The following is a 22677-nucleotide window of genomic DNA, read 5'->3' as shown; positions in this document are numbered from 1 at the left end:
GCAGACCAGCAGAGCCAGCATTTGCAACTCAGCCTGCAAAGCCTTATTCTTGCAGCATATGCTAAACGAGCTGCTGATCCTGAGGCAGACAGAACAAACACCGTTTGTTCCCACTGCAACCCTGAGAAAAGCTGGGTTTGGTAGGGCCCCTAGGTGGGATTTGGTAGCCCCGCCCTCAGGCACAGCACACCCAGAGCCATGCATGCTTGCTGCAGGCCTGGCTGGCCTTTGCCCTTGCAGTCAAGCCGGGGGGAATATAGTGGGCCAACCCCCAACCTGAGAAATCTCTAAATCCCCTTTCCCAGCTACTGGCTGCCTCCTTCCCTCTTGGCCGTTAGTCAGCCCCGAAGTGTGCAGCCCATAATAATTTCCACACCTAATGGAATCATCCAAGCTGGAGCCTCCCTGCCCCGCTCTCTGTGTCTTCCGGACATTCATCCCACAAAATGCTAAGAAAAAAGGATTGTGTGGCCTCTTGGGAGATTCACAATGAATGTTAGCATATGAAAGACTCTGAAAAGTCCAGCAGTAGAGAAACCGGTTTAACCTTTTTTTTTTTTAATCCTCGGACTTTACAAATTTATTTGTCCACAAACACACCCCCTGCTGCCCCTTTTTTCCCTACCCTGCCCTAAAGTTCCTTTGTGGCTAGGGCCAGCCCTGGGAATAACTGTGGAGTAAATGAACTGGATCTTTGTTTTAAACGCCTCCTAACACATCTCAGACCCCAGGAACCACCGCCACCCTTTGTCTTAAATCTCTCTCCCATCTCCCTTCTCTCACGTCCTGCCTACCTTCCTGAATCCTAGTGTTTCCAGGCCCCTGGAGAGGAGGAGGAGGATTGTGGTAGAAAACAAAGGACTTCGGTATAATGGGTTACCCCGCCAGGAGAAATGGGACGGCTCTTAACTACTTAGCCAATGGAAGTCTCTCTAATTCAGGCCTTGCAGGCACTGTTGCCAGGAAGATGAGGGGAAGGGGAGGGGAGGGGAAGGGATGTGAAGCCCTAGAAGCTTCCGATTCCTAGTCTTCCCACCCGAGGGCCCACGTTCATTCTTGCTTCTCTTTTCCAATGGATGCCCGTGTGACAAAAGCAGAAATCCATACCATCCTCCCCCTCGAGTGGCACGTCCCTGTGTTCTCCCTGGGGCCATCTCTGGAGGCAAACGGTTCCTTCCACCCTCCACTGGGATTTTCACCTCTGCCCTCCATTCCGGCTCCTCTCCCCTTACCACAAACACACTCAAGCCCAGTTAAGCAAACTTTCCCCCCTCTGGCCAGGTCAGTCCATCTGCAGGCCAAACACCACGTGCTGGGCCACGCTGGGCAGGAGACAAGAGGCGAGGAGAAACCAGGGCTGCCGGCCCGCGCCTCCCACCCCACGGGAGGAGAGGCTGTCGGACAGGGAGGCGTTGGCCAGCCCCCCAGTGGTGTTGGCCGCCTCCTCCACCGGGACCCTCGGGGCCAGCAGCTTGGAGAGGAGGCTGCTGAACCTGCTCACGGTGGTGGCCGCTGGTTCTGGGGACGGGCCTGGACTGGACGTGGTGAGGTTCAGCTCCTCGGGGTCCACACAGAGGCCATCGGAGGAGCGCCCAAAGGTCACCTGGCTGAGGTCCAGGCCGGCCACGGAGCCCGGGGAGGCGCACGGCACGTCGGTGACACGTCCGGAGCCCTCCATCCAGTCCCTCAGCCACTCCAGGCGGCAGTCGCAGCACCACGGGTTGCGGAAGAGGAAGAGGCGGCCCAGGAAGAAGCCGGGCTGGAAGGCGACCCAGGCGAGCACGGTGAGGCGGTTGCCGTTGAGGTGCAGCGCGAGGAGACCCGAGAGGTTCTGGAAGGCGCCCTCCTCCACGAAGGCGATGCTGTTGCGGTCCAGGTAGAGCAACTCGAGCTCGGCCAGGTCAGCGAACCAGGCGCGCGCCACGCGGTCCAGCGCGTTGCCACCCAGGTTGAGCGTGCGCAGGCGCCGCAGGCCGCGGAAGGCATCGGCCGGGAGCTCGGCCAGCAGGTTGTCGTTGAGCAGCAGATGCTCCAGGACGCCACAGTCCCCGAAGGCGCCAGCGTGCACGGCACGGACGCGGTTGGCCTGCAGGCTGAGCGAGCGCAGGCGGCGCAGGCCCTGCAGCGAGCTGGAGGCCACCGCCTCGATGCGGCCGCGCTCCAGGTGCGCGTGCGTCAGGTTGGCCAGGCCGCGCAGCGCGCCCGGCACGCGGCGGAACAGGTTGTCGAAGGCGGCGAGTTCGCGCAGGGCCGGCAGTTCGGCCAGGAGGCGCTCGGGCACGCTGAAGAGGCGGCAGGCGGCTAGGTCTAGGCGGCGCAGGCGGCTGAGCGCCGCGAAGGTGCGCGCGTGCAGGTAGCGCAGGTCGCCGTTGTGCGCCAGGCGCAGCTCAGCCAGGCGCGGCAGGCCCTTGAAGGCGCCGGGCGTGATGAAGGACAGGTTGTTGTGGCGCAGCGACAGGCGGCGCAAGGACGGCAGCGTGCCGAAGGCTCGCTCGCCCAGGAAGCGCAGGCCGTTCCGGTCCAGGTCGATGGAGACCGCCTCGCACGGGAGCTCGGCCGGCACCCGCAGGAGGCCCGCGCGGTCGCAGCGCACCGAGCAGCCGCGCTCCACGGTGCTGCAGGCGCAGGCGGCGGGACAAGCGCGGGCGCAGGCCCCCACGGCCCAGGCGCTAGGCAGGCCGAGGACCACCGCTGCGGGAACAGGGTGGTGGGGAGTCGGGAAGGAGGAGAAAAGAGAAAAAAGGAGCAACCGTCAGCCAAAGGTCACCCCAGGAAAAATCCTGCCTGTCCGGGCAGCAGGATGCAGGCCCTCCACCGAGTTATCTTGTGTCAGGCACATGGCCTCTTCCCACCTCCGCGGCCTCACACGGGTTTATCCACCTAAGACACCCGCTCCTTTGCTTTCCGGTTACCTTAATCAGCAAAACCCAGCTGCAATCCCTGCAGCTGACCCCGTTCTAAACTCCCTCCTGCCTGTACCACCACTTGTGTGCTCCTAGTGTGGCAGGCCAGGACTCACTAATGCAGGCCTCCATAACTACTGTTTCGGCACTGACTGAATGGTTAAGTTAAATATTAAAAGCTGACCGGTCGCAGTGGCTCACGCCTGTAATCCCAGCACTTTGGGAGGCCGAGGCGGGCGGATCACCTGAGCTCAGGAGTTCACACCAGCATGAGCAACATGGTGAACCTCCGTCTCTACTAAAAATACAAAAATTAGCCGGGCGTGGTGACGGGCTCCTGTAATCCCACCTACTTGGGAGGCTGAAGCACGAGAATCCCTTGAACCCGGGAGGCGGAGGTTGCAGTGAGCTGAGATCACGCCACAGCACTCTAGCCTGGGCGACAGAGTGAGACTCCATATCAAAAATAAATAAATAAATAAATAAAATTGCCCGTGACCACGTGGGTTGGTGGCGGTGGCGCAGGCGGAACCCAGGCTCCGCGGCTCGGGGCCTGCCCTGGCCTCTACTGCGGGGTGCCGGCGGAAGTGGGGGCGCGCACAGTAGCCACGGACCTCGCCAAGACAATGCAGGCTCCAGTGACCTTTCCTGTGCCTGTGCTCCGGCTGCCCCGAGGCCCTGATGGTCTCAGCCGTGGCTTTGCCCCTGATGGACGCAGAGCCCCCCTGTAGTCAGAGGTTCTTGAAATCCAGGAGTGTTCCATAGCTCAAGAATCCTTGGAATCCCAGAAGCAGCGAGCCCGAGCCGCCCTTCGGGATCGTTACCTCCGCGGCCTGCTGGCCATGGTGAGTCATCAGGTGAGCTTCACATTGCACGAGGGTGTGCGTGTGGCCACCCACTTTGGAGCCACCGACATGGATGTGGCCAACTTCTATGTGTCACAGCTACAGACTCCCATAGGTGTGCAAGCAGAGGCGCTGCTCCGATGTAGTGACATTATTTCGTATACCTTCAAGCCATAAAGATATTGTTCACCTTTTTGCTTGAGGCTAAGCCACTGTATCCCAGGCCTCCCAATGTTCCCGAGCCAGGAACTCTGGGCCCCATGGAGTTATGAGCTCCCTTGGAATTTTGAGCCAAGCTTTAAGGAAGTCTGGACTCCTGAGACCTCCTGAGTCTAGTCAGTAAAATTCTGCAACTCTAAGAATTCTAAGATCCCATTGGAAGGAATGCTCTACCTCACAGAACTCTGAACTCTACGGAAATATGGGCCTGATGCCATTTCCTGAATACCAGGGCATCGGAGTGTGGTGATAAAGGAGGACAAACTGCACAGGGGGAAGTTGTTTATTAAAGAGGTTGCAAAGTTCAGCCACCCTGAAGATACTCCCCAGTGCTCCCCTCTTGCTAAAGAACCAGTTACCCCAGGGGGAAAAAAAAAAAAAAAATATATATATATATATATATATATATATATATATATACCAGTGCCCTTATACAAAGGCTGGAAGGTAACAAAAGCCCACCAAGAGTTTTGCCCAAGCCTTTCCTGGGCCTTAAAGCATGACAAGATTATGAAATAATTCTTAACAGGACCCATTTAGGATTAAACAAGTTTTACTGGGGGTCTAAACTCCCCAGACCTCCACAGACAAGTTTATTGGGGGTCTGGAGGAACTCCCCAAACCTCCATGATTTAGCAGGAGACAAAATAAGGGTAATCACCCCAGCACCTGGACCCATCTAGATTAAGTAAATTTACTGAGGCTCCAGAGGAAGGTCTTCAGGACTCAGACCTTAGTTATAGATTAAAAGAAGTTAATCACATGTCTTTAGATGAATGCACACTTACACGTAGACATGTAGCTTAGAAGGTATATAAACTCTGGGCCAGGTGCGGTGGCTCACGCCTGTAATCCCAACACTTCGAGAGGCCGAGGTGGGCAGATCACCTGAGGTGAGGAGTTAAAGACTAGCCTGGCCAACATGGTGAAACCCCGTCTCTACTAAAAATACAAAAATTAGCCGGGCATGGTGGTGGGCACCTGTAATCCCAACTGCTCAGAAGGCTGAGGCAGGAGAATTGCTTGAACCCAGAAAGCGGAGGTTGCAGTGAGCTGAGATAGTGCCATTGCACTCCAGCCTGGGTGAAAAGAGTGAAACTCCATCCCCCCCCCAAAAAAAAGAAGGTATATAAGCTCTGGAAAAGTTCGTAATTTTGAGTTGGTCTAGAGATATTTTCCAGGCCTTTCCCCTGTAACCAGTTACAGAAATAAAAACTCCCTCCTTTCCCAGTTCATCTGCATCTCATTATTGGGCCGTGAGAAATAGCAGCCCCACCCTCAGTTTGGTCGGGGAACACTAGAATGTGGCCTTGAGGGTTTGTTGTCTGCAGGCCCTGGGGGATCTCCGAGGACATCGCTGTGGCCTACACCCTAGACCTGCGCTGCCCAATACAGTAGCCACTAGCCCCATGGGCTACTGAGCATTTGAAATGTGGCCAACCCAAATTGAGATGTGCTATGCATATAGAAGACACACCAGATTTCAAAGACTTAAAAAGAGTAAAATACTGCATCAATGATTTTTTTTTTTTTTTTTTTTTGAGACAGAGTCCTCACTCTGTCGCCAGGCTGGAGTGCAATGGCGCTAATCTCGGCTCACTGCAACCTCCGCCTCCCAGGTTCAAGTGATTCTTCTGCCTCAGCCACCCGAGTAGCTGGGATTACAGGCATGTGCCACCACACCCGGCTAATTTTTGTATTTTTAGTAGAGATAGGGTTTTGCCATATTGGCCAGGCTGGTCTCAAACTCCTGACCTCAGTTGATCCGCCCACCTTGGCCTCCCAAAGTGCTGGGATTACAGGTGTGAGCCACCACACCCAGCTGCATCAATGATTTTTATACTGATTACATGTTACAATGGTATTTTAGATATATTGGGTTAAATAAAATATTAAAATTAATGTTAACTGTTTCTTTTTACGTTTTTTAATGTGACTACTCAGAATTTTTAAACATGCGGCTTGTGTTATATTTCTGTTGGTGCTACTATAGTTCCTCTCACCAGAAGAATTCAATTCCTGAACACCCCCATTGAGTAAATTATGCCTCAAGGAGGAGGGAGAATTAGGGAGCAGGAGATTGGGAATGAAAGAAAAGCCTGTCAATCAATTTTTTTTTTCTGTAACAGTCACTAAAATTAAGCCAAAAGGACAGCATACTAAATAAAATCAATGACCTTCTTGCACATCTCAAAAGAATTAATTATAGACACTCTGCAGTTAAGTTCCATTCACCAGTCCTTGCCTGCTAGAAACGTTTTTACATCATCATGGGAGAGTAAGTTGCTTATAAATTACTTTCATTTTGAGCATTTGAATGGAGGATCAGATAAAGACTTCAAAAGCCCACAAGTAGGCTTGCCACCTGCAGCAAAGTAGAATGTCATGAGGCTGGGCACAGTGGCTCATGCCTGTAATCCCAGCACTTTGGGAGGCATAGGCGGGTGGATCACCTAAGGTCAGGTGTTCGAGACTAGCCTGGCCAACATGGTGAAACCCTGTCTCTACTAAAAGTACAAAAATTAGCCGGGTGTGGTGGCATGCACCTATAATCCCAGCTACTCGGGAGGCTGAAGCAGGAGAATTGCTTGAACCCAGGAGGCAAAGGTTGCAGTGAGCCGAGATTGCACCACTACACTCTAGCCTGGGTGACAGAGTGAGACTCCGTCTCAAAAAAAAAAAAAAAAAAAGTAGAATGTCATCGTGGCCTGCTACCCTGTGGAAGCCAGAGGCCCCAAGCCCAATCTTGAGGACCAATGGAAAAAGCAGCATGGTAGATGCACAATGTTTATTTCATGGTCAGGGGCAGCTCTATCTGAAATTCCTGTAGGAAAGCAAACGGTACCCAGATGTAAATATGCCCACTGATTCATAATTTCTACCCCTCCTCATCAGTACTCCCGAATTCCTAGCAAATACCCCTGGCCTGCCACTCACATCCTCCCATTCTGTACACATTACCTGGCCTTGCCTACCCAAGTCCCTGCAGGAACCTGAAGATGTGGCCCCAAAAGGGATATGTAGAATACACTTGCTGCCACCTCTGTAGCTCTGCTTGGTTTCCAATGTCTTTTCAGGTCATCTGTTATGGACACTCCATGTTTTCTAAGCAGCTGAGAAGTGGATCCAGCCCTCTCAGACACAGCTGAAGAGCACTCAGGCCTTTGAACAGCCCCTCAGTTGTAAACTGGAGCCACTTCAACATTCTGATGTTGAGGATGCCTGACTTAGCTTTTCCATCTCCCTAAAAACTGAGATAGACACCAAGCTTCCAGCAAGGTTCTTGGGCTCTGTGCTGAGCCTGGCTGTAAACAGGGCTGCTGCTGGGCTGGGGAGACACCCTGCTAGGGAGACAGGGCCAAGAATATAACCTTAACTGCAGGCCTCAGCTGGAAAGAGGCAGAACCTTTTTCTATCAACCCTTCCAACTAGGTCAAGTATCAGGCATCAGGTTTCTTTACAAATAGTCCTTCATTCTACTCTCTTCTTTCTAATTAAGAAAAGTACACTCAGTCATATGACTCATGTTTATACCCCACAATAGCTAACACTGTTCCAGGCGCACTGTGTGGCTCAATAAACGTTTGTAGAATTAAATGATGCCTTCCTATGCAAGGATTCCTCCATTTATTTTAAAAATTGTTTGCTGGCCAGGCATGGTGCCTCATGCCTGCAATACCAGCACTTTGGGAGGCCAAGGCGTGCAGATCACTGGAGTCAGAAGTTCAAGACCAGCCTGGCCAACATGGTGAAACCCCATCTCTACTAAAAATACAAAAATTAGCAAGATGTGGTGGCGCGTGCCTGTAGTCCCAGCTACTCTGGAGGCTGAGGCATAAAAATCACTTTAACCAGGGAGGCAGAGGTTGCAGTGAGCTGAGATCACACTACTGCACTCCAGCCCAGGCAACAGAGTGAGACTCTGTCTCAAAAAAAAAAAAAAAAAATTATTTGTCAAGGAACTCCTGGGATTACAACAGTCAGGATACAACCAATTTGTATAATGCAAGAGATCAGAAAGGTAGCTGCCTATGTTTAAAAATCATATATGAGAAGAGTGAGACTGAAGCTTCTCAATGTACACTGCTTTTAGCCTTTAATATTTTGAACCATGTGGCTATGTTACCTATTTCAAAAAATAGATTAGAGTTTAAACTTTAATTAAACACTCAAGAAATTGTCACTATTAGAGACTTATTTTTAGCCTCTGAAACTTTGATAGCCATTAGGAGCAATAACTAATTTACTGGATTATTTAGTGAAATTTAAATTAAGTCAAGGCCGGGTACAGTGGCTCACACCTGTAATCCCAGCACTTTGTGAGGCTATGGCAGGAGGATCGCTTGAGCCCAGGAGTTTCAGACCAGCCTGGGCAATATAGTGAGACCCCTATCTCTACAAAAAATAAAAAAATTAGCCATGCACAGTGGTGTGCACCTGTAGTCCCAGCTACTCAGGAGGCTGAGGCAGGAAGATTACTTGAGCCCAGGAGTTCAAGATTACAGTGAGCTATGATTGGACCACTGAACTCTAGCCTGGACAACAGAGCAAGAACTTGTCCTCCCAAAAAATAATAAATTAAGTCTCCAGGCACGGTGGCTCACGCCTGTAATTCCAGCACTTTGGGAGGCAGAGGCAGACAGATCACCTGAGGTCAGGAGTTCGAGACCAGCCTGGCCAACATGGTGAAACCCCGTCTCTACTAAAAATACAAAAATTAGCCAGACGCAGTGGCACACGCCTGTAATCCCAGCTACTCAGGAGGCTGACGCACAAGAATCGCTTGAACCCGGGAGGCAGAGGTTGCAGTGAGCCAAGATCATGCCACTGTACTCCAGCCTGAGTGACACAGTGAGACTCCATCTAAAATAATAAATAACAAATAATAATAATAATAAATTAAGTCAAGTAAATTCTCAGAACTGACAGCAAAACTGTATTGGTTTGTTCAGTATAAAGACTAAGTACATGTTTAGTGAGCCAGAAAAGCAAGGCACCAAAAAAAAATTCTTTTAATAATAATATATGTGGATGAGTTCTACTGCAATCATGGCAGAGTAGCTTCTATCAGACTAACATTCCCACTGCTATCTATGGTAGACTCTGGACAAAATTTTTTTTAAAAAATTGTTTTAGCTGGGCGTGGTGGCTCACACCTGTAATCCCAGCACTTTGGGAGGCCGAGGTGGGTGGATCACCGGAGGTCAGGGGTTCGAGACCAGTCTGGCCAACATGGCGAAACCCTGCCTCTACTAAAACTACAAACAAACAAACAAACAAAAATTAGCCTGGCATAGTGGCAGGCACCTGTAATCCCAGCTACTCAGGAGGCTGAAGCAAGCAAATCTCTTGAACTCGTGAGGCGGAGGTTGCAGTGAGCCAAGATCACACCATTGCACTCCAGCCTGGGCAACAAGAGCGAAAATTCATCTCAAAAAAAAAAAAAAAAAAAAAAAAGACCAGTCTGGCCAACATGGCGAAACCTTGTCTCTACTAAAACTACAAAAAAAAAAAAAAAAAAAAAAAAATTAGCCAGGCATGGTGGCAGGCACCTGTAATCCCAGCTACTCGGGAGGCTGAGGCAGGAAAATTGCTTGAACCTGGGAGGCAGAGGTTGCAGTGAGCCAGGTTCACGCCATTACACTCCAGCCTGGGCTACAAGAGTGAAACTCTGTCTCAAAAAAAAAAAAAAATTGTTTTAAAGCACCAGGGAACAACCAAAACAGGCAATCAGAGTCGATGCAACCCTTCAAAGAAGAGACACAAACTAGGTGAGATGTGCATCTAACTGATTTTTCCTCTCAGGATTTATTTTTTATTTTTTATTTTTTTAGACAGGGTCTCTTCTCTCCGTTGCCCAGGCTGGAGTGCGGTGGTGCAATCTCGGTTCACCACAGTCTTGACCTCCCTGGGCTTGGGTAATCCTCCCACCTCAGCCTCCCAAGTAGCTGGGACTACAAGTATGTACCACCATGCCCAGCTAATTTTTTGTAGACAAGGTATCACTATGTTGCCGAGGCTGGTCTTGAACTCCTGACCTCAAGAGATCCTCCTGCCTCAGCCTCCCAAAGTGCTGGGATCACAGGCGTGAGCCTCTGGGCCCGGCTCTCTCAGGGCATTTTCAAGTCCACACAGCACATGGGGAGTGAAGCTAAAGCAAAAAGCAAGCTGACAGCTTAGAGGTCAGCATTTATAGCTGCCACAGTGGCTGGAAATTGAGGAGGGAAAACATGGAAAATAGGGAGCCTCAAAAGAGGAGCCACAAAGTTAGTATACAGGTTCCCCTTATGTCCTTGGCTGAGTTCTGAAGGGCATATGTGTGGGATGACTCCAGGGAGCCCAAGGGGAAAGCAAGAACTAAACACCAAAAGACCTAAACAGAGATTTTAGCAATTGCCCAGTGACAGGAGGCAGTTTAAGAGTTCAAGGTCCCAGCTGGGCGTGGTGGTTCACGCCTGTAATCCCAGCACTTTGGGAAGGCGAGGCAGGCAGATCACTTGAGGTCAGGAGTTCGAGACCAGCCAACATGGTAAAACCTCATCTTTACTAAAAATACAAAAAAAAAAAAAAATAGCTGGGTGTGGTGACAGGCACCTGTAGTCCCAGCTACTCGGGGGGCAGGTAGCTGGGACTACAGGTGGAGGTTGCAGTGAGCTGAGATCATGCTACTGCACTCCAGCCTGGGCAACAGAGCAAGGCTCTATCTTAAAAAAAAAAAAAAAAAAAGAGTTCAAGGTCTGCCAAGTTAGAGGAGCTTGTCAAATACCTTGAGCTTTCCACTGAAACCCCAAAGGACCATGCCTCAGGAGTGAAGACCATTTCCCAGGACTAAAGGCAAAACTCAAGTAGTCCTACCCTTAAAAATCCTAAAACCAAGGCTTTCAGGGAACAAGGTGATCTGCCAGTAATTTAACTGAATGCCAGAACAAAATTCTACACTCTTCAACAGAAGACAAGAGAATCCAGAGTTTCTACCACTGCCTCCGCAGTATCCAGTGTACAACCAAATACTAGTAGACATGTGAAGAAGCAGCAAACATGACACTTGTCAAGAAGAAAAAAAAAACAGCAGAAGCAGATTCAGACAGCCCACATGTTGGAATTACCAAGCAAAGATTTGCTATAAATATGTTAAGGAATTTACAGGAAGAGATAGGGATCATGGGCAAAGACATGGGGAATCTGAATTTTAGAAGAGGTATGGAAACTCTAAAAAGGAACCCAGTAGAAATCTTAGTACTGAAACAATAGCTGAAATTTTAAAAATTATTGAATAAGATAAATAGCAGATTAGACACTGCAGAAGAAAATCTTCATAAACTTGAAGAGAGGCGAGTAGTTATTAACCAAAGTGAAGCACAGAGAGAAAATAAAAAGAAGACTGGGGGAAAAATTATCAGAGCCTCAATGACCTGTGGAACAATATCAAGCAATTAGACTAATATACATGTATGTGGAGTCTCAGAGGAGAGAAGATACAGAATATGGCTAAAAGATAATTGATGACAGTTTCCAAATTTGATTAAAACAAGAAGCTTAGCAAGCCCCAAGTAACATAAAACACACACACACACACACACACACACACACACACGCACGGCCCATCATAGCCAAAGATAGAAAATTCTTATAAGTATCCAAAACAAAAAGACATATTACATAGAGTAAAAAACAGTAAAAGATAATCACAGTTATGGTCTGAATGTTTATGTCCGCCTTCCAAATTTATGTGTTGAAATCCTAACCCCCAAAGTGATGGTATTAGGAGATGGAGACTTTGAGAGGTACTTAGGTCAGGAGAGTGGATGATCAAGAATGGGATTAGTGGCTGGGCACAGTGGCCCATGCCTGTAATCCTAGCACTTTCGGAGGCCGAGGTGGGTGGATCGCTTGAGCCCAGGAGTTTGAGACCAGCCTGGGCAACATGGCGAAACCCTGTCTCTACACAAAAATTAGCTATGTGTGGTGGCATGTGCCTGTAGTCCCAGCTACTTGGGAGGCTGAGGTGGGAGGATCGCTTAAGCCCAGGAGACAGAGGTTGCAGTAAGTGGAGATCATGCCACTGAATTCCTGCCTGGGCCACAGAGCCAGACCTTGTTTTAAAAAAAAAAAAAAAAGAATGGGATTAGTGCTCTTTAAGCGCTGAATGAAAAGCAAAATTTGGCAACCTAGAATTCTCTCTCTCTCCAGTAAAAATATCTTCAGAAATGAAGGGCAATAGAGATATTTTCAGGTAAACAAAATCTGAGAAAATTCTTCTCCAGCAGATCTTCTGCACAGGAAATGAAGACATTCTTCAGTCTGAAAGAAAATGCTGGTAGATGAAAATTAGGTCTACAAGAAGGAATAAAGAGCGATGGAAATGGTAAGTATGTTACTAAATGTAAAAGACTACTGGCCGGCACGGTGGCTCACCCCTGTAATCCCAGCACTTTGGGAGGCCGATGGGGGGGTGGATCACCTGAGGTCAGGAGTTCAAGACCAGCCTGGCCAACATGATGAGACCCTGTCTCTACTAAAAATACAAAAAATTAGCCAGGCATTGGGCTGGACGTGGTGGCTCATGCCTGTAATCCCAGCACTTTGGGAGGCCGAGGCGGGCAGATCACTAGTCAAGAGATCGAGACTACCCTGGCCAACATGGTGAAACCCCGTCTCTACTAAAAATACAAAAATTAGCTGGGTGTGGTGGCGTGCGCCTGTAGTCCCAGCCACTCGGGAGGCTGAGGCAGGAGAATCGCTTGAACCCAGGAGGCAGAGGTTGCAGTGAGCCGAGATTGCGCCACTGCACTCCAGCCTGGGCAACAAGAGCAAAACTCCGTCTCAGAAAAAAAAAAAAAAAAGAGACTACTATTTCTCACCTTAATTGCTTAAAAGACAAGTGACTATTTATAGCAAAAATAACAATGTATTGTGGAGTTTAAAACACGTAAATGAAAACTATGACAACAATTACATGAAGGATGAGAAGGGAGGTGAATTGAATTGTACTCTCATAAGGATCTTACATTATACTTGAAGCAATACAAGATTAATTCAAGGTAGACCACGACAAGGATGCATAGTGTAATCCCTGGAAAGTAAAAAGAATCTCAACACCTACCTCACACCATACGCAAAATTCATTTTAGATGGACCGTAAACCTAAATGTAAAAGCTAAAACTTACAAAGCTTCGTGGTAAAAGCTAAAACTTACAAAGCTTCGTGGAGATAACACAGGAGAGTATCTTTGTTACCTAGAGGTAGGTAAAGATTTCTTGGGACAAAAAAAAAGAGAGAGAGAAGAAGAAAAAGCAATAACCATAAAACTAAAAATAATAATAATAAACTAGACTTCATCAAAATTTAAAACTTCTTCTCTTTCAAAGGCACTGCAAAGTAAATGAAAAGACGGGCAATAGACTGTGAGAAAATATTTGTAAGTCACATATCTCATTAAAGACTTGTATTTAAAATATATGAAGAACTCCCAAAACTCAATAAGAAAATAATCCAATTAATAAATGGGCAAAATATTTGAAGAAACATTTCACCAAAAAAAGATAGACAGAAGATAAATAAGCACATGAAAAGATGCTCAACATCATTAGTTGTTAGGGAGATACAAATTAAAGTAGCCACCTATTAGAATGGCTAAAATTAGAAAGACTGGCCATACTATAAGAAGACAGCAGCCTGCAGCCCAGGAAAGAGCCATCACCAGAACCCAACCATGCTGGCACCCCAATCTTGGACTTCCAGCCTCCAGAATTGTGATAAATACATTTCTGTTGCTTATAAGCCACCCACTTTATGGAACTTTGATACAATAGCCTGAAGGGACTAAAACAGGTGCCAAGTGTTGGAGAACATGTGGAACAGGTGGGACTGTCTTACACTGCCGGTGGAATGTAAAATGGGACTTCCACATTGGAAACAATGAGGTTGTTTCTTTAAAAGTTAAACATATGCCTACCTTATAATCCAGCCATTCTACTCCTAGGGAAATAAAAGCGTATGTCTATACAAAGACTTTGGCAGCTTTATTCTTAATAGCCCAAAACTAGAAACAGTGCAAACGTCCATCAAGAGTTGAATGGGCAAACAAATGATATAGCCATACAGTGGAATATTACTCAGCAATAAAAAGCAATGACTATTGGATAATTCACAAAAGAAGATATACAAATGGCCAAGAAACATGAAAAAATGCTTGGCCAGGCACGGAGGCTCATGCCTGTAATCCCAGCACTTTGGGAGGCCGAGGCAGGTGGATCACGAGGTCAGGAGTTCAAGACTAGCCTGGCCAATATAGTGAAACCCCGTCTCTACTAAAAATACAAAAATTAGCCAGGCGTGGTGGCCCGTGCCTGTAATCCCAGCTACTCAGGAGGCTGAGGCAGGAGAATTGCTTGAACCCAGGAGGCAGAGGTCGCAGTGAGCCGAGATCGCACCACTGCACACCAGCCTGGACGACAGAGTGAGACTGTGTCTCAGGAAAAAAAGAAAAAAGAAAAAATGCTCAACATCATTAATGATCAGAGAAATGCAAATCAAAACCACAACGCAAAACCACCTTACTCCTGCAAGAATGGCCATAATCAAAAAATCAAAAAATAATAGATGCTGGCATGGATGTGGTGAACAGGGAACACTTCTACACTGCTGGTGGGAATGTAAACTACTACAACCACTATGGAAAACAGTGTGGAGATCCCTTAAAGAACTAAAAGTAGAACTACCATTTGATCCAGCAATCCCACTACTGGGTATCTACTCAGAGGAAAAGAAGTCATTATATGAAAAAGATCCTTGCACGCACGTTTATAGCAGCACAATTCACAATTGCAAAAATATGGAACCACCCCAAATGCCCATCAGTTAACAAGTGGATAAAGAAACTGTGGTATATATATATACCACATATATATATATATGACGGAATATTACTCAGCCATAAAAAGGAATAAATTAATGGCATTCGCAGCAACCTGGATTGGACTGGAGACTATTATTCTAAGTGAAGTAACTCAGGAATGGAAAACCAAATATCATGCATTCTCACTCATAAGTGGGAGCTAAGCTATAAGGATGCAAAGGCATGAGAATGATACAATGGATTTTGGGGACTCAGAGGGAAAGGGTGGGAGGGGGTGAGGGATAAAAGACTATAATTTGGGTTCAGTGTTTGTTGCTCAGGTGATGATTGCACCAAAATATCACAAATCACCACTAAAGAACTTACTCATGTAACCAAATACCTCCTGTTCCCCAAAAACCTATGGAAATTTTAAAAAATGAAAGAGAAAAAAATAATGTTAAAATTGCCAAAAAAAAAAGGAATGACTATTGATACCTGCAACATGGATGAATCACGTGATAGATAATTCTGAGTGAAAGGAGCCAGACCAAAAAAAAAAAAGAATACATACTGTGTGACTCCACTTACATAAAATTCTAGAAACTGTAAACTAATCTATAGTAACAGAAAGATCAGGGGTTGCCTGGGGATGAGTAGGGAGGCAAAGAAGGGCAGGAGGGAGAGATTATAATGGGGCATGATTCTTGGGGGTGATGGATATGTTCATTATCTTGATTGCGGTGATGGTTTCGTGAGGATACACTTTAAATATGAATTGTATGTATGTATGTATGTGTTATATATATGACTATACAGAATGTAAAAATAACTCCTACAAATGAATAATGAAAAGACAACTAAGTAAAAATCGGTGATTGCTTTCACTTTGCCAGCAAAGAAAAAGAATAAAATTTTTTAAAATTTATTTTTAAAAAATGGATAAAAGACTTGAATGCTTAACAAAAGAATAGGCTGGGTGCGGTGGCTCACGCCTGGAATCCCAACACTTTGGGAGGCCGAGGTGGGCAGATCACTTGAGGTCAGGGGTTCAAGAACAGCCCCGCCAACATGGCGAAACCCCGTCTCTACTAAAAATACAAAAATTAGCCGGATGTGATAGCGGGTGCCTGTAATCCCAGCTACTCAAGAGGCTGAGGCAGGAGAATCGCTTGAACCCAGGAGGCAGAGGCTGCAGTGAGCTGAGATGGCACCACCACACTCCAGCCTGGGTGACAAAGTGAAACCTTGTCTCAAAAAAAAAAAGAAAGAAAAAGAATATATTACATGGCCATTAAGCACATGAAAAGGTGCTCAGCATCATTAGCCATCAGAGAAATGCAAATTAAAACTGCAGTGAGATTTTCTGCTAAAATTCAAAAGACTGATAACCCCATATGTTGATGAGGATGGAGAACAACTAGATTCTTTCACATAGTCAATGGGAGTGTAAAATAGCTCAATAGCTTTGTAAAACTTTGGCAATATCTATTAAAGCTAAACATATGCCTATCATATGACTCAGCAATTCCACTCCTAGTTATTTGCCCAAGAGAAATGAAAAAAAAAAAAGTCCACAAAAAGACTATAGAAGAGTGTTCATAGAGGCTAATTTATAATTGATAAAAAGTAGAAATTACCCAACAGTAGAATGGAGAAATAAATTATAATTTATTTGTACAGTAGAATACTACTCAGCAATAAAAGGAACAAACTACTGATACAAGCAATAAAAACATGTTAACAGAAACTTGACACAAAAGAAACATACCATACGATGACTTTTTGTTTTCTTTTTTCTTTTCTTTTTTTTTTCCCCAAGACAGAGTCTTGCTCTGTTGCCCAGCCTGGAGTGCAGTGGCGTGATCTCGGCTCACTGCAACCTCCGCCTCCTGGGTTCAAGTGATTCTTCTGCCTCAGCCTCCCGAGTAGCTGGGATTACAGGCGCCCACCACCACACCCAGATAATTTTTGTATTTTTAGTAGAGATGGAATTTCACCATGTTGGTCAGGCTGGTCTCGAACTCCTGACCTCAGGAGATCCACCTGCCTCGGCCTCCCAAAGTGCTGGGATTACAGGCGTAAGCCACCACACCCAGCCTATATGATGACATTTATGTGCAGTCCTAGAACAGAGCTGCTGGGAGTGGCTCGGGGCAGCTCAACAGAACAAGACCTACAGATGGAAGCACCCCCAAATGACAGCAAATATCTACAGGACATAGTTTAGGTACTGTGGTAACATATGTTATCTGGGTAATATGAACACGTATAATGCTACTCAAATTAATTAAATTGTATGGGTTTCTTTTGCTCTTAAAACAACCAACTTTGTTGTTGTTTTTGTTGTTGTTGTTTGAGACGGAGTCTCGCTCTGTTGCCCAGGCTGGAGTGCAGTGGCGCCATCTCAGCTCACTGCAACCTCCACCTGCCGGGTTCAAGTGATTCTCCTGCCTCAGCCTCCCAAGTAGCTGGGACTACAGGCACCTGCCACCACACCTGGCTAATTTTTTGTGTATTTTTGGTAGAGGCGGGGTTTCACCATGTTGGCCAGGCTGGTCTCAAACTCCTGACCTCAAGTGATCTGCCCACTTTGGTCTCCCAAAGTGCTGGGATTACAGGCGTGAGCCACTACGCCTGGCCAACAACCAGCTTTTAATAAGAATTTGCTCAGGGCCAGGTGTGGTGGCTCATGCCTGTAATCCCAGCACTTTGGGAGGCTGAGGTGGGTAGATCACTTGAGGTCAGGAGTTTGAGACCAGCCTGGCCAACATGGTGAAACCCCATCTCTACTAAAAATACAAAAATTAGCTGGGCATGGTGGCACGCACCTGTAGTCCCAGCTACTCAGTGGGAGAGGGGCTGAGGTAGGAGAATCACTTGAACCCGAGTGGCAGAGGCTGCAGTGAGCCAAGATCATACAACTGCACTCCAGCCTGGGCAATAGAGTGAGACTCCGTCTCAAAAAGAATTTGCTCAGGGCTAAGCTTGCCATAGACATTATTCCATTTAATATGACAGCCATGCAAGATAAGGATTATTCTTCTCTTCTCATGAAAGAGGAAACTGAGGTTCAGGACGGTTAAATGATGCCAACCTTTGTTTGTTTTTCACTATACTGTACTATCTCCCACCCCACACACCTAGCCTTTCTGAGCTTTCATTGCTTTAACTGTAAATTGAAGAAACTGCATACTATGGTTTGAATATGTCCTCCTAAGTTCACGTGTTGGAGACTTAAACCCCACTGCAGTAGTGTTGAGAGGTGGGCTCTTTAAGAGGTGGTTAGGTCGTGAGGCCTCTGCTCTCATGAATGAATTAATGTTATTATTGCAAAAGTAGATTTGTAATAAAAGCAGGTTCAGCCCCATCTTGCTCTCTCACACTTCCACCTTCCACCATGGGATGGCGCCGCAGGAAGGCTTTTACTTGATGTGAGCCCCTCAATCCTGGACTTCCCAACCTCCAGAAATGTAAGATATAAATATCTGTTCTTTATAAATTGCCCAGTCTCTAGTATTGTTACAGCAGCACGAAATAGACTAAGACACTGCACATCCTGGTCTTTGAGAGCCCTTGTAGCTTTCATTTTCCACGGTCTGACAGCAGGTGTTGCCAGCCACTGCCTCTAAGAAAAAAATACCCTACTCAGAGCCCCATGTGTCTCTGCCATCTCCTCCCAACCACAGCTGTTTGCACCGCAGTTGAACACTTTGACCTAAACAGAGCTAATCAGATTCATTCTTTTTCCGTGAAAATGGAATAGGCAGTGAATAACTAGTCAGTAAGGTGATGTGAGCACCAACCTGTCTAGCTTTGGGGCTGGAGTTTGTACCAAAGCCATGTGCAGGTCAAAGTTAGGAGGGAGCAGGAGCCAAGGGCAAGGTGAAGAAGCTGGTGTATTGTCTTAATCAGTTCAGGCTGCCATAACACACTACCGTAGACTCGGTGGCTTACAAACAACAGAAATTGATTTCTCACAGTTCTGGAGGCTGGAAAATCCAAGAGCAAGGCAGATTCTGCGTCTGCCAAGGGCCCACTTCTTGGTTCATAGACAGTTGTCTTCTCACTGTGTTCTCACGTGGTAGAAAGGGCAAGGGAGCTCTCTGAGGCCTTTTTTGTTTGTTTGTTTGTTTTTGAGATGGAGTTTCATTCTTGTTGCCCAAGCCTGGAGTGCAATGGCACGATCTCGGCTCACTGCAACCTCCGCCTCCCGGGTTCAAGCGATTCTCCTGCCTCAGCGTCCCGAGTAGCTGGGATTACAGGCATGCGCCACCATGCCCAGGTAATTTTGTATTTTTAATAGAGATGGGGTTTCACCATGTTGCCCATGCTGGTGTGAACTCCTGAGCTCAGGTGATCCACCCGCCTCAGCCTCCCAAAGTGCTGGGATTACAGGCATGAACCACCACACCTGGCCTCTGAGGCCTCTTTTATGAGGGCACTAATTCCATTCATGAGGGCTCCACTCTTAGGACCTAATCCCCTCCTAAAGGCGCCACCTCCTAATACCATCATCTTGAGGAGTTGGGTTCAATATATGAATTGGGTGGGGAATGGGGGTCAGAAACATTCAGACCATAGCATGTGTTCTGGCTCCTGAGTACCTTTTAAGCACTCTTTCTACATTTAGAGAATTTCCAACATCATACGTCCTGCCTCCTCAAGATGGAAGCCGGAAACTCTCTTTCTCAACTCCCTTTACAGTTAGGGCTCAGGCATGTGACATAGCTTTGTCAATCAAACACCCAGTAAGACTTGGATTCAGAAGTAGGCACCAGGCAGAAACCAATGTCTGGCCAGAATGATGGCAGAGGCTTTTAGGCTTGCATTTCTGGCACCCAGTACCCAACATGATTCCCTGGAGCTGCCAGGTATGGCCACCAATGGCAGTGGCCACAGGATTTTTGCTGGAGCTGCGCACTTCCTGGTTTAGGCATTGCTCTGGGCAGTGTGGCCTCTAGTAGGAAGCCTGAGAATACCTAATGTCCCTAAGTAAACTCCTTCTTGCCTTCAATGACCTAGAGTAGATGCTTTGCAACAAGAGTCCTGAGCAATATCCTGAATCAGACAGGCTCCCTTAATCTCTCTAGAACCATCTCCCTCTTCCTGGCCTCTCCTCCTTTTCCTGAAGAACCACGTGATGCAATGGCAGGATCTCAGCTCACTGCAACCTCTGCCTCCCGGGTTCAAGCGATTCTCCTGCCTAGTCTCCCAAGTAGCTGGGACTACTGGCACGCACCATCACGCCCAACTAATTTTTGTATTTTTAGTAGAAACGGGGTTCCACCATGTTGACCAGGCTGGTCTTGAACCGCCTAGTCAAGTGATCCGCTCTCCTCAGCCTCCCAAAGTGCTGGGATTACAGGCATGAGCCACCGCACCCAGCCAGTGACCTCTTCACCTTGGCAGAGAAAACAACTCAAATTCAGGACCATGCAGCACCCCTCAACCAAAAGGAAACTGCTCCCCATTCGCTGACAGGAAATACATAACATCAAATCAAACACTGTTTAGGACATCCCTGGTTTTGCTGAATCCAAATGAAAAAATAGCCTCTCCCAGAATCAGCAGTGATCATTCCAAAAACGAATCTCCTTGGCTATTCAGAGCTGGGTTCCATGGGAATACCTTGGCCAGAAAAACATTTACCACATTAAAAATAAAGATTACAGTTTGTGAAAAGAGAAGGTGAAACTCATTTGGCAGTTGCTTAGCAATTTCTCTTCTTGCACCGGTATTTTGGGGAAGGATCCATCTGGAAATCAGAAAAAGGCTTCAGTGCTTTTTTTCCCCAGTCTGAGGTAGGGAGGGGAAGATGAGAAATAAATGTAGCAGGACTGCCCTGGGCTCATGACAGGTCCCTACTCAGCCAGCCTCTGTCATCACCCCGGGATTCACATGCAAGGCTTTCCAGAACATTCTGTCTTAAAATACTCACCCCGAGGGCACAGCCTCTTGACCTAGTTCTCTCATAAACTCTGAGGACACTCTCATCCCTGTTCTGTCATACTGCTTTAAAAAAAAAAAAAATCCTCAGGCTGGGCGCAGTGACTCATGCCTGTAATCCCAGCACTTTGGGAGGCCGAGGCAGGCAGATCACCTGAGGTCAGGAGTTCGAGACCAGCCTGACCAACACGGTGAAACCCTGTCTCCACTAAAAACACAAAAAATTAGCCGGGCATGGTGGTGGGCGCCTGTAATCCCAGCTACTCAGGAGGCTGAGGCAGGAGAATCACTTGAATCCAGGAGGCGGAGGTTGTAGTGAGCCGAGATTGCAACACTTTACTCCAGCCTGGGCAACAGAGTGAGACTCTGTCTCAAAAGAAAAAAAAAAACAAAAAAACAAAAACCTCAGACAACCTCTGTCTCTCAGTTTCCTCATCTGTAATTTGTAGACAGTTTTGGGGGACAGATGTGTCTCGTTGCTTGACACAGCTGTGAAAACACTGGCCCAAGCTAGTTGTGGGCTCTTATGAACCATTCTTGTCACAGGATTAAACCTCACTAAGGCACAAATCCTTCAAAGACCATGTGGAGGCCAGGTGCAGTGGCTCATGCCTGTGATCCCAGCACTTTGGGAAGCCAAGGTGGGAAGATCACTTGAGCCCGGAAGTTCAGGATGAGACTGGGCAACATGACAAGACCTCATTTCTACAAAAAATACAAAAATTAGCCAGGCGTGGTGATGCACACCTGTACTCCTAGCTACTTGGAAGGCTGAGGTGGGAGGATTGCTTGAGCCAAGGAGGTCGAGGCTACAGTGAGCTGTGCCTGTGCCACTGCGCTCCAGCCTAGGTGACAGAGTGAGAGCCCATCTTAAAAAAAAAGGATCAGCCGGGCGCAGTGGCTCACACCTGTAATCCCAGCACTTTGGGAGGCTGAGGCAGGTGGATCACAAGGTAAGGAGTTCAAGACCAGCCTGGCCAATATGGTGAACCCCGTCTCTACTGAAAATACAAAAAATTATTCAGGCATGGTGGCATGCACCTGTAGTCCCAACTACTCCGGAGGCTGAGGCAGAGGAATTGCTTGAACCCAGGAGGCGGAGGTTGCAGTGAGCTGAGATCACGCCACTGCACTCCAGCCTGGGCGACAGAGTGAGACTCCATCTCAAAAAAAAAAGGGACCATGTGGAAATCTGCCCTAGAATGGAAAGCAAGACACCAGTTGTCAGAATACTGAAGCTATTACTAGGGATAGGCTGTAAAGAGGAGTCTGGAGTCTAGGATGGTTCATTTCCAGGGCTGAACATTAGAATCACCTTGTGGAGCTTTGAAAACTCACAGTGCCCAGGCCATACATCAGATCAATTACATCAGAATCTTCAGGGGTGGGATCAGGCATTGGTATGTTTAAAGCTCCACAGGTGATTACCATATGCAGCCAAAGTCAAAAATCAAAGGTCTAGATGCACCAATTTTATAAAAATGGGATTCATCTGTGTGATATAAAGAGTTACAAAGTGTAATGTAGAGTTACTATATGACCTAGCAATTCCATGCCTAGGCATATGCCTAAAGGAATTGACAGCAAGGTCTCAAAGAGACAGTTGCACATGCACGTTCACAGCAGCATTATTCACAACAGCCCAAGGTAGAAACAACAAATGTCCATCAGCGAATGGATGGATAAGCAAATGTGGCATAACTATACAACGGAATATTATTTGGCCTTAAAAAGGAATGAAGGCCTGGCACGGTGGCTCACGCCTATAATCCCAACACTTTGAGAGGCCAAGGCAGGCAGATTGCTTGAGTCCAGGGGTTCAAGACCAGCCTTGGCAACATGGTGAAACCCCATCTCTACTAAAAATATAAAAATTAGCTGGGCTTGGTGGAGTGTGCCTGTAGTCCCAGCTACTTGGGGGGT

General features: G+C 47.2%; 1 protein-coding gene and 1 pseudogene across 2 annotated transcripts in view; one reads left to right on the top strand and one right to left on the bottom strand.

Moving 5' to 3' along the window:
* Nucleotides 1-171: 171 nt before the first annotated feature.
* The window catches only part of NYX (nyctalopin), a 29356-nt gene continuing 6850 nt past the window's right edge, over nt 172-22677 (bottom strand). For both annotated transcript variants that reach the window (XM_057301110.1, XM_057301111.1), the window contains one exon: nt 172-2691. In XM_057301110.1, coding sequence (XP_057157093.1) covers nt 1283-2691 — 1409 coding nt within the window. In that variant the 3' untranslated portion in view covers nt 172-1282. The remainder of the gene's footprint in view (nt 2692-22677) is intronic.
* LOC100970072 (gem-associated protein 7-like) lies at nt 3015-4338 on the top strand (annotated as a pseudogene).

The sequence above is a fragment of the Pan paniscus genome, chromosome X, assembly GCF_029289425.2.
Source record: "Pan paniscus chromosome X, NHGRI_mPanPan1-v2.0_pri, whole genome shotgun sequence".
NCBI lineage: Eukaryota > Metazoa > Chordata > Mammalia > Primates > Hominidae > Pan > Pan paniscus.
The sequence above is the reverse complement of the archived record's forward strand: the minus strand, read 5'-3'. Positions and strand labels throughout refer to the sequence as shown.